Source organism: Physcomitrium patens, chromosome 15, assembly GCF_059467195.1.
Source record: "Physcomitrium patens ecotype Gransden chromosome 15, ASM5946719v1, whole genome shotgun sequence".
NCBI classification, from domain to species: Eukaryota; Viridiplantae; Streptophyta; class Bryopsida; order Funariales; family Funariaceae; genus Physcomitrium; species Physcomitrium patens.
In genome coordinates, this window is record NC_143424.1 from 3,603,466 (window position 1) to 3,614,909 (window position 11,444).

The 11,444-nt window shown below is 41.3% G+C and overlaps 3 protein-coding genes and 2 non-coding genes across 7 annotated transcripts; 2 read left to right on the plus strand and 3 right to left on the minus strand.

The window, feature by feature from the left end:
• The first annotated feature begins 718 nt into the window (after window positions 1-718).
• Window positions 719-3,501, plus strand: LOC112292833 (putative clathrin assembly protein At2g01600). 3 transcript variants are annotated; one of them, XM_024541696.3, is made up of 3 exons: window positions 732-1,996; window positions 2,111-2,628; window positions 2,869-3,501. In XM_024541696.3, the coding sequence occupies exons 1-3, from the start codon at window positions 1,608-1,610 to the stop codon at window positions 3,114-3,116; spliced, it is 1,155 nt and encodes a 384-aa protein (XP_024397464.1). In that variant the 5' UTR covers window positions 732-1,607; the 3' UTR covers window positions 3,117-3,501. The 3 variants fall into 3 exon arrangements, with proteins under 3 accessions (XP_024397462.1, XP_024397463.1, XP_024397464.1); XM_024541694.3 differs by having other exon boundaries at window positions 719-2,628; XM_024541695.3 differs by having other exon boundaries at window positions 727-2,628; window positions 2,974-3,501.
• A 1,089-nt stretch (window positions 3,502-4,590) lies between these two features.
• Window positions 4,591-4,664, minus strand: TRNAT-AGU (transfer RNA threonine (anticodon AGU)). Its single transcript has one exon. It is a non-coding gene; the product is annotated as a tRNA-Thr (tRNA).
• Window positions 4,665-4,666: 2 nt separating this feature from the next.
• TRNAA-AGC (transfer RNA alanine (anticodon AGC)) lies at window positions 4,667-4,739 on the minus strand. Its single transcript has one exon. It is a non-coding gene; the product is annotated as a tRNA-Ala (tRNA).
• Window positions 4,740-5,374: 635 nt separating this feature from the next.
• Window positions 5,375-6,208, minus strand: LOC112292836 (histone H4). Its single transcript, XM_024541698.3, has one exon. The coding sequence runs from the start codon at window positions 6,052-6,054 to the stop codon at window positions 5,743-5,745; it is 312 nt and encodes a 103-aa protein (XP_024397466.1). The 5' UTR covers window positions 6,055-6,208; the 3' UTR covers window positions 5,375-5,742.
• Window positions 6,209-8,431: 2,223 nt separating this feature from the next.
• On the plus strand, window positions 8,432-11,135 carry LOC112292835 (uncharacterized). The gene is made up of 2 exons (XM_024541697.3): window positions 8,432-9,086; window positions 10,240-11,135. The coding sequence occupies exons 1-2, from the start codon at window positions 8,546-8,548 to the stop codon at window positions 10,458-10,460; spliced, it is 762 nt and encodes a 253-aa protein (XP_024397465.1). The 5' UTR covers window positions 8,432-8,545; the 3' UTR covers window positions 10,461-11,135.
• The last annotated feature ends 309 nt before the right edge of the window (window positions 11,136-11,444 follow it).

Consider the following 11,444-nt stretch of genomic DNA (forward strand, 5'->3'; position numbering starts at 1 on the left):
TATTTAGCTACATCTACAAGACCAGATATTGCATTTGCAGTTAAAGTTCTTGCAAGATATAATGCATGTCCAACACTACGACATTGGAATGGCATCAAACATTTATTACGTTATTTAAAAAGTACTGAAGACTTGGGATTATTCTACACACAATCCGTAAACTCTAAATTGGTTGGATATTGTGATGTAAGATATAAATCTGATACTGCAACAGTTAAATCTCAAATAGGATATGTATTTTTAAGACATAGAGCTGCAATATTATGGAAATCAATGAAACAAACAATAACTGCAACTTCATCCAACCATGCAAAAATTATTGCCTTACATGAAGCATCTCGAGAATGTATTTGATTGTAATCAATTGATAAATTCATTCAAACAATTTGTGGATTCAACCCTAAACCCTAAACCCTAAACTTCGTTGTCTCGTATATAAGAAGAGAAAAGGGGAGAGGATAAACAATACCCTTAACCCTAAACCAGATCATTAGAATTTTATGTGTGAAGCTCTCTCTAGTTAGAAACCCTCTTGTGTGTATGACTTACTACTACTCTTGTGTCTTTCTAAACATTCTCAACAGTATCCTGCCCACTCTCATATTCCTTAAAAACAGAAATCCTTAAAAAGCGGTTGTCTAAGTCAAATGAATGCAGTACGCTACAATAGTACAAATGCTGTATCATTTGACTCACTCTTGACCGCTATTGATTGTTGTTGGAAATCGCCGTCGAGCTGTAACAGTGCAGAGGAATTTCTATCAAAACCACAAAATCTGGCTTGTGTGTGACTTCAAATCACACCAGTTGGGGTTGCGGAGGGACTGTGGCACCCTACCGAGTCCCCAACCGGTTGCTTAAGTGCCAGGGTTTGGTGTGAAGTTGAATTTGGGTGGTGCGTGCGTGCGTGCGTGCAGAATACGATGGAGTCATCCGAGGAACAGCCTACAAACTTTTCTCTAGTGATTAGTTTGAAGAATCAAATCACAGAGCATTTTGCGGAATAAGGAATGTACGGACCTTTAGACCACACTTGGAGTGAGTTTGCTACCGATTCCGTCACCACATATCAGCTGGCATCTCCTGCTGGCCCACTACGAGGTTTCTCGAACATTTGCTGATGGAGTTGTTCAATTGGAGCTGTCTTTCATCTGTTTAGGTGGACCAGTTTCTTTTCACGGTTTCACTAGTGATCGTACAGTGCGACTTTTCTCAATCTTTTTTAGGGCGGTTGCGATATTGGGCGAGTTAGTCTTTGGTCTAGATTTGCGCTCTGTGACTGTGACCTGATACTCCTCGTGGCTTCATTCGAAGTTTCTGTCTCGCGGACCCGCAGTTGGTTTTGCCGTTGGGTGGAAGATGTTCTTGCCAAAGTATGTCGTGCTCAAAAACTTCGTTCAAAATAAGGTTTGTCGGTGCGGGATTTGGAGTTTTGATGACACGAGTTAGAAGCCGTGGAAGCTTGTAGAAGAGGTCGTTTCAGGGGATTCCTTTGCGATGAAGTTACAATATGAGTGATGGTTACAATCCTGGGAAAATTAGTGCGATGGTTTGAGTAGTTTGAAACTTTTCATTGCCTCAAAAAGTTGGCAGTTGTATCATAGGGTATGGCAGGATGGTTGAAGGGAAGGGTGAAGGTAGGCGCCATACTGGCCTTGTTGAAGGACCAGACCGCTGCTTCTCTAGCAAGGGCAAGCGGGACTTTCCCTCGCTTACAAGTGGCAATTTTAATGGGCACAAGTCACAACGAGTGCCTGCCTGCGGAGAGTTACGTGGAAGAAATTCTTGCTACAGGAACTGGATCTCGCATGCAAGTCACTTACTGCATACAGCATCTTAGGAAGCGCCTGAATAAGACACAGAACTGGGTCGTGGCCATTAAGTGTCTCGTCATCTTGCACAGGTGCATTCTGGACGGCGGTTTCCTCTTCCAAGATGTCCTCTCCTTCAGCTCCATTAAAGAAGCCAAGCAGTATCTCCAGTTTGAAAGGATAAGGTATTCCCAAGCTCCTGTGGAAAGGGAATATTGCTTGTGGGTGGGTCAATACGCCTCTTACTTAGACGCGAGGCTGAGGTGCGCCCATACTTTGAAAACGCATCTTGATTGCAGGTGGAGCGTTGAGATCATTGCGAATAGAGTGGAGTACATGGACACCTCAGAGCTCTTGCATCAGTTGGAAGCGTTGCAGAACTTGATGCATGGTCTTTTCCTTTGTCAGCTTGGAGGTGAATCGGGCGAGCATCCAGTTATTCAAGGCGCCCTGGTGCTTGTGGTGATGGATAGCTATAAATTGCATGAGGAAATCAGGCTCCGCATTCAGGAAATCCTAGACAGAATCGAGATTCTGCAGTTCGCTGAGCTCTTACACGTTTTACATATTTTCAAGAGAGCTATTTCCCAGTTGCAATGCCTGGAGACGTTTCTGGCGAGCTGCAAGGAAATGAGATTGTTTTCTGACTTGCCCTGTCCGGGGAAAGGTGTCGTGTCAAAACTTGAGATACAGAAAGTGACTGAGATGATCCAGAACCTACAAAATAATCCGAAAGCTCCTTCGAATGCAAATTCGGTGTCATTAGGCAAAAACAAGTCGGATGGAAACGCTGCTCTCAACTCGCTCAACATAGGAGGTACGCCTTTGTCCACAGGATCTTCCCTGAGTAGGAGATTCATGTTTTGTAGCTAACGGATACCAGTGTGCTTCTATTGGATAGTTGCAGCTTTCTTTGAAGAGTTAAAATATCGGCCATTTTCAGATAATTTCAGTGCTTGTTATTGTCTTACATACTGTTTCTGTAACCTTCTATTCGTGATTTCTGCTGCAATTTGATTTGAACCTAAAGATCATGTACCTACCTCTGATCATGCAGGTCAAGGTCCTCTGCTTAGGACTACTAGTCAACCTATGAAGCAATTGCCTAGACATGCCCAAGTTACCAATGGATATATGACTCGAGAGTTTCCTTTCATTGCAGAAGAACCAGCCCCACATCGTCATTCTGTCGGTGGCGTTGCCGACTTAATCGATCTTTCAGTGGATATAGATGTTTCAAATTTGGGTAAAGGTAATACAGTCAATTTTCCTCCTTCCACAATGCAGGACCTGATCACATTCTAATTTTTCTGAGGTATATCTCTCACTCTCAAACGTAGATACGTTTTCAGTTTTGGTCACTCAAAACAGATGTTTGCTAGAGGCTCCAGGCAAAGAACGATGCAGATAAAGTGGCTGGCTTCAGCAATCATCCTGGCCCCTGCCTTACTGTTCTATCCAGATCTTTATGACCCATGTCTGAATTGCTTCATTTGTACTCTACAGAAGTTATTGAGCTTGAAGAGTGTACATACGAGCCATGTACACTGGAAGCCCTTTGTTCAGAAAGACAATTCTTTTTCAAACTGCCTGTTGTAAAGACCTGTGCATGTAGGTCCAAGTCTTGGTTATTGGGGTCGGCCATTGTATTCAAGTTTATCTTCCAAATAAACAATGGATTTCAACAAAATGATCTACAGACCTCTAATGTTTGGTTGTGTTGTGAGATAGAACAAGATACCGTTAACAGTAGAAAGAACGTTTTTTTTGAAAGATATGCTATTTGTTTTCCACACATGAAATTATCATTCTGTATGGAAAGGTCAGTATTTAAAAGTACAGATTGTTTTAATACTGTGAACCTGACAATTTATACATAATTTTAATAAAGTTGGCTGGTTATATGAAGAACATTATTAATTGTACCGATCTGAAGTCTTCAAACAACTTTTTGTATATATAAATTTACTTATAACTATAATTATAATATTGTGGATGATTATTTTACTTTTGAATTGCAATGAAATTTCAGAAGAAAATTTATAGATTTATTTGATTATAGAAATTTAAAATCCTTTTCAAATTAAATCATCCACATGAGAACCAATACAGTTGTATGTCACTTGAACTTGGAGTGTTTCGCGGGGATACTCATGAGCTTATCTGCTCTCCCACTTTCTTTGAGTGTTTAGGGCACTAAACTAAGTGAGAGTGGCGCGGTCGACGAGTCTGGAGTGCTCGACTTTATTCATATAATGATTGAAAGAAACGTTACAAGATGGATACCTGTTAAAATCGAAAATGGAGAGTGGAAAGAAAAGAAAACAAGTAAACGAAGCTAAAGAAGAAAATAAATTGAAATATACTTAAAAGATAATTTTTAAAAAACAATCTTAACAACTACTCCATAACTGTTATAATAGTGGGAAACGTTTTGAAAAGCCTAAGAACTTGAGAACAAATACTAGCAGTCATGCATACGCTCTACAGTTCACAGAAGGAGAAAATCAACACTAGAAAATTTCCTTTAAAATGTTCGATCCCAAGAGGGCCAGTCAAACAACAAGTCAACGTACAGCGGAAAACAGGGGAAACGCGGTGCGTGAAGGCCATGGATTGTGGGTGAGAGCGGGTAAGAGAAAGAGGGGGAGCATGGGAGCGGCAAAAGCCATTCAGCAGAGGGAGTGAGTACCTGCATCGGTGAGGCGCGAGCCGCCCTCCAGTAAGACTATTGTTATTATTTTCAGTTCCCACCTTTCTGAAAAAAAGGAACTGCCGCTGCTTCCACTGAGAGTTGAACTCAGGACCTCCCGCTTACTAAACGGGTGCTCTAGCCAACTGAGCTATAGAAGCTGTGGAGAAGTGGGGTATCGATCCCCATACCTCTCGCATGCTAAGCGAGCGCTCTACCATCTGAGCTACATCCCCAGAGGCGCAGCCCTCATTGCCGCGGCAGCCGCCAACGGAATGTAAATGACCGGACATGCATATATTATGCATCCCCGTTCCCCCACATCTCAGTTCTCATGGTAGTATCTCACCTCCCTCCTCTCTTTCCCACACTCAAAATAGAGTTAACAGACAATTCCAGCTCTTGAAATTCTGGGACCAGTATGTGTTTGTACCTACGTAAACATACACTCCAAACCATCAAAAGTCTAATCGATAAACTAGAACGAAGACAATAACGGATAAACGACACCGCCGTGGTGGGTCAAAGCCAAGTGTACGATCGCAGGCGCGAGCGCAATGCATCACAGAATTGACAGGATGGTACCTGACACATCATAAATATTTCATGTTCAATCCAATGCACTGAAATGGAAATGGCCTGTAACAAGTTAATGATCAGAGATGCCCCCACATCGAAAGTAAATCATTCGAGATAGCTTCCGCCAACATCACAAGTCTTCATGTGCCGAACGTTGCCTCAAAGTAGAATCCAGCCTCCACTCTTCCGTACATGCACATATAACACGCTAAACGCAACATCAAACTGAATAATAAAACGTTGCACTCCCTCTGAGAGATAAGAGATATCCGGTAGAGGCATCCTGCAGATGTGATGGAAAATAGTGACGGCATTGGTGTCATAACAGCTAACAAACGTCTCCTGAGAAAACGTGGCCCAAGTTACTGGAAATACACAGCTTGAATATGATGAACATTAACTATTTATGGGAATCCGTCTTCGAACCGATTGAAAGACTATTCCGCACACCACATTAGAGGCCCTACAGAACATCTTTAAGCAACTGAACATATACATAACCGTCTATATACAGTCTCGTTTAGGGTTTGAAAAAAAAACGCTATGACATATGAAACACTGCGAAGATTCGAAAGCAGCAAAAGGACCGCTAAAGCACGCGGCAAAGGTGGTGTTAATGAACACCAGTTTAGGTTTACAAGCCGACTCCAAACAACAGAGTTAGCCTCCGAAGCCGTAAAGAGTCCGGCCTTGTCGCTTCAGCGCATACACGACATCCATTGCGGTCACAGTCTTGCGCCTGGCGTGCTCAGTGTAGGTCACAGCATCACGAATGACGTTCTCCAAAAAGATTTTCAGCACACCGCGAGTCTCCTCGTAGATCAAACCGCTGATGCGCTTCACGCCGCCTCTCCTAGCCAAGCGCCGGATGGCGGGCTTGGTGATCCCCTGAATGTTATCACGCAGAACCTTTCGATGACGCTTCGCGCCACCCTTGCCGAGCCCCTTCCCTCCCTTGCCGCGTCCCGACATGGCTCACGAACTCGATCCACACACCACAGTATACAACGGCAATCAGCTAAAAGGCACGAGAACGGCGAACAAGAGACTGAGATTGATGAGGCAGACAATCACGAAACCCTAACTAAAATACTCGCTAAGTATGACTTGGCTTCGCCATGAAGCTTTCGCGGCACTCGATTCTGGAGCCAAAGTCAAAACTCCCGCCAATTCTACTGGCGCCAAATTTGGTGAGGGTGAGTCAGCACCGGGATTGAGTGCACTGGAGGAAAAGAGAGAATCCAACGGCTTCAACACTAACTTTGATGGTGATGAATGATATTTAGATGATTCCAGCTAGTATAATTCATCTTATAATCATTCGTTGTCTTAAATGCAATTTCTAAGACTGTTTGGCGTATTGTTAATATGCTAATAATCACACGGAAAAAACTCTCATTTGATGAGTTTTAAGCTTAAGTTTGCATGTACATAAATACGTTTGTGCATAAGAAATTCATTTTTTAGAAAAATAGTACACTCTCAAGTATATTCCTTGTGTAAGATGGCCTTAAAAGAATCCTAACATTTGTATTGATCAAAACTAGTGTGAGAGTGATTATATCAAACACTATATCATTAATTTTGAATTCATTTGTTATTCTTCTTCGACAATTCTTCCTCAAAAGACTTGACAACCACGCGTTTAGTCTAATTTTGGAACAATGAGAAAACTAAACAATATAATTTAAGTTTGCTTCCTCTAGTATATTACATGGACTTTAAATTTGAATGATTAAGTGATGGTTGTTTCTTAACATTGTTAAATTGATAATATTCATTAGCAGTATATGCATGTATGTATGTATGTATGTATATACACACAATGTACAACTTCAATTATAAATAATGTTTGTTCATCAACAAGTGTGTTTATTTGCAGGTCGAATTTAATATATATTATTTTATCTGTATCACTCACATTATATATAAAAATAGTAATGTGCAATTTCATGACACGAGCTAAAATAACATTTCAGCCACTATTATAATATAAATAAATAAAATAAAATACACTCATTGAGTGAGCTTTATATTTCTTTCTTATTTTGTAAAATTTGAGTACACTTTGTGTAGTAGATTTATTTTGCAACTTATAGAGTTAATGTCAACTGAAACAGATGAAACGTGGAATAGATGGTCAATATATGTGGTACAGCTTGCCAACGTTGCTATTTATCCATTACTTTGAATAGAGATATAGCCCAAAGATAATGTGTGGATAGTGAAATTGTATCAAAGCTAGTGTGAATTCAAATTTCAAAATCAGTAGTCAGTAATATACATATAAGTATATGAAGAATGGTTATTTAATATTTCTCTCTCTCTCTCTCTCTAAATACATATTTATATAGATATATGGGTGTTATTTATGGATTATTTTAATGAAAGAAGCATCAGGTATAATCACACATAAATTTTTACAAGTGTAAAAAAAAGATGTAAGTATTTTTAGCATTGATTTTAGTATTTATAACATACCTGACATTTTGTTTTCAACAGAATATATATTTTTTCTATTGTTGTTAGTGTATTGTTTTACTATAAATAATTTTGACGCTTTCATAATTTTTTCACATATTAATAATAGTTGAGGAACTTAGGCTATTATAGAAATTCATACCGAAGGAAGAAAATCTTTTAATCCAATAACATCCACAATGTAAGACACTCTAAATTTTATACAAACACCATATCAAATGTATTGTGCAATTTAAATACAAATTAGAATATGAACCGTTTTAGTTTTTGTTTGTACGTGTAGCTAAACTCATAGAATAACCATGTTGAAAATTGGTTTTAAATAAGACGTTGTAACATTAAGGTTGTTGTTGTTGTTGTTGTTGTTTTTTTTTTTTTTTTTTTCTCGTGGTGTTGAAAATCAAAGACATATTTATAATGCTTTCACAACAGCTATTGTATAACAATCGTTAATTAGAATTGTTGTCAGTGTTACTGCTACTCTCTGGATTCTGTTGGCAACATAATCAAAGTGGTTTCATTCCAAAAAAAACATTTGTACACAGGAAAGCTGCGTGGTACTTTTTGAAAAAGCTGTTTAAAATTTGAAAATCGAAGGCTATAAATGGTTTCTTTGTTATTCTTAACTAGCACAAAAATACACATCTCTTTTAATCGACGTGGCGATTGTACACGTGTACATCCTGCCAACGTAAAATAGCACACGTGGGCCGAGAACACTCTGTACATCTGGAGGAGCCACGACGGATATATTCGTCCAATCGTCGAAAGTCCGGAGGGACCACGTCAGCAGTGGGAAAATCGGGACTGAAATTCTGGTCTCAAAGAATAAGTTTCGGCTCAAGTCTAGAGTTTTGTTGGGATTGGTAGTGTGGTTCCCTAGGGAGAGCTTCAAACCCTAACGGAGGTGCCCGCTTGCGGAGACGTTTGGCTGCTCAATTTCGGGCTGCCGAAGTTTTGCTAATCTTTGTTGGTGTGGTCCATGGGGCTCACGTTCTATGCTGCGCTGCCGTCCGCGGCTGTGCTAGCGGCTTACGTTGCGTTGCGTCAATCCGGAGCTCCTACGTTTGTGACGCTTCCCGTGTTGCATAGTTCCCTCGTTGGTTTCTCGGCAGCCATTGCTGCGCACCCGCGGTTGAATTATACTCCATTGTTTGGGAAGAGAAGTAGCGGGTCGTTTCCGTGGTGGTCTTATTTGGCTTTTTTTCCTTATTTTTTGGCGTTGAAGTCGTATGTCCATCTGCGGCGGTTGAAGAGTGGTGAGCCGGTGTTCACCGAGGTGGAGCCAGGGTTGTTCGTTGGCGGGTGGCCGGCGTTGCAGCGGGACGTGCCGCCGGGGTTGAAGGGTGTGATTGATTGCACTTGCGAGCTGCCGCGGAATGCGTGCTTAGATGAGCTTCCGTATCTGTGTGTGCCGACGTGGGATACGCGTGGACCGCGACCAACGGAAATTGAAAATGCTGTACGCTGGGCGCTGGAGCAGCGTGCCGAGAAGCATCCTGTTCTTGTCCATTGCGCTTTTGGTGCGTGCCTTGTTTCTTTGCTTTGCTATGTGTCTTGATGCAGGGTTTCTTCCTGGACACGGGATGGGTTTAGGCGTATTTCTGTTACGGCAGCCTGAAATTGAGAATTACCTGCCAAGTTGTATGCTACGTTACAAATCTGTCACTGGCATCACGTAGACAACCTTGATAGGTTCCTACACCACAGTCCGGAACCTCGTCTAGACTCGGGTGAAGGTCGGGATGAAATTTTTGGAGAAGATACAGGGGGACAGGAGGTGTCCGTGCAGCTAGACCAAAACTTTAGCCTGTGGTCCAAGTAGATTTGTCCCGGCAGTTTGAATAGCCGAAAGTTGGTTCTTACGGTTTACTGAGATTCCCACAAATCGAACTTCTCCCCCATCATACAACTTAAGTTTAAGTTCCATTAAATATCTGGGAGTGAAAGGAATATTAAATATGACTCAAATTTTTCATTGAAAAAAACAGAAACGCGCTTTAATAATTCGAAGCCTCGTATCCAAGTCCCTGAGACCCGGCTCTTGACCCTCTGCAGTCTTAGAGAAGGACATCTAATTTACCAAGATGTGGATGAATAATGATTTTTTTTGCCAATCGAAACGCACCATCCGGCGTGGTCGGATGTCTCGTTTACGTGAGCTTCAATTTCTGTGCCACAAGCACGATCGTTTCGGCATGACAGGATGAAGAAAGCATCTGTAGACTTCGAGAATTTTTCAGTAAACTTAGAGGTTTATTGAAACCGCACTCTCATGTCTCATGTCTACCTTTACTCTCTCCCGTCTTCTCTACCTCTCACTTTCCTTCTTCTTGTGCACTTTCCTGTTGTGTAAACCTTTTGTTGCTTTACAGAATGAAATGTACCACCACATGTGTTGAAATCAGGCAATTTGTTTTCGTAAGGCTTGTGTAGATGGATTATAGATTACCAATTGAATTCCGGACTGTTGTGCAACTGGAATAAGTAACAGTGTTCTTAAATAGAGTGATTATTTCCTTGCATCTCTGTGAGGATTTTGGCTCCTCACCGTTTTGTTCCTTCTCGTGGAGAATACGACATTCTCTTCATGCCCGGCTACGTTGCGGGACTAAAGTTTTACTGATTGTCGAGAAACTGATTTTGATACGACGTGTTCTTTCGTTGTTTGGGCAGGTCACGGGCGCAGTGTAGCTATTATGTGTGCCATACTGGTCACCCTAGGAGTGTGTGACACATGGAAAGACGCTGAAGTATATATTAAGCTTAGTCGACCTGGTGCTCGATTGAACAAAGGCCAGAAAAAGAGCCTAAACGAATGGGCTGCCATATACGCAATGAAGCGGGAAATGCAGAACCCCGTGGGAGAGGAGATAGATCAATCAAGCGAGGAATGAATTGTTTATTCCCGTAGGAAACAACTAGAATATGGGGTTTGTGACAAGGGTGATGCTTAATGTGGTCTTGGGAAATGCACAGATGGACCTCTTAGGGAACGATTTCTCGATCAACACTTCACTTGATGAAGTTGTACCCTTCAACATGTATCAAATCTCGAGTGACTGAACCGTACTTAACTTCACCCAGATTCATATCATCGGAACATGACGAAAGATATGTGACGATCATTCAAGAAATTCTCATGCAGCGTATGGGTGAACTACGTTGCAATGCAGGTTGCTCTCGAAGATATTCTAATTCTATTTGCAGAGGCTGTATGTACTCTGGTGTTAACCGCTGCAGCTCGTGGCATGAGATGGTATACGAGATTGTGAAGCTGTTGGTGGCGTCCCCACTTCTTGGCAGGTGATGGAGAAGGGTTGTCCATTGAGGAAAAGAGTAGTTGCATTAAAGCACCCCGAGGCATGCATCGTGCTTGTATAGTTGAACTAATTCCTTGCATTCGTTAGCACTACATTTGTGATCTTCGAAGAATTCATTCTCCAGACATGGATGGATTGTTTTGCAGCGTTTGCTTTGTGACAGTTGTAGGTTTCATTTAGTGGGTGAATTTCATGATTGTGTACGTATTGGAGAAATGCAAAATTTCCGGTTACATGTGGTTAAACTAAGCGAAGTTGATATATGACCTTGACTTGTTCTTCTAAATTTGTGTTATCTTGATTAAGCCTCGATTGCAAAATGTAACTTTGTTTTGTGCAATTGAATATGTGATTTTCAGCATCTGCGAAGTCAATGCTTTCTCATCGTTGAATGGAGGTTTATAAGATTGATTTCGGGATCTTAACACCTTAACTTATTTCCACATGCTGTACTGTATCGGGCCGTTGAATGTACCCTTTTCGTTCAGCGGTCGGAGGGTGATGAACAGTTGTTGATCATTGGTTGTTGACTAAACTGGATTTTGACCCCTGTTTCTA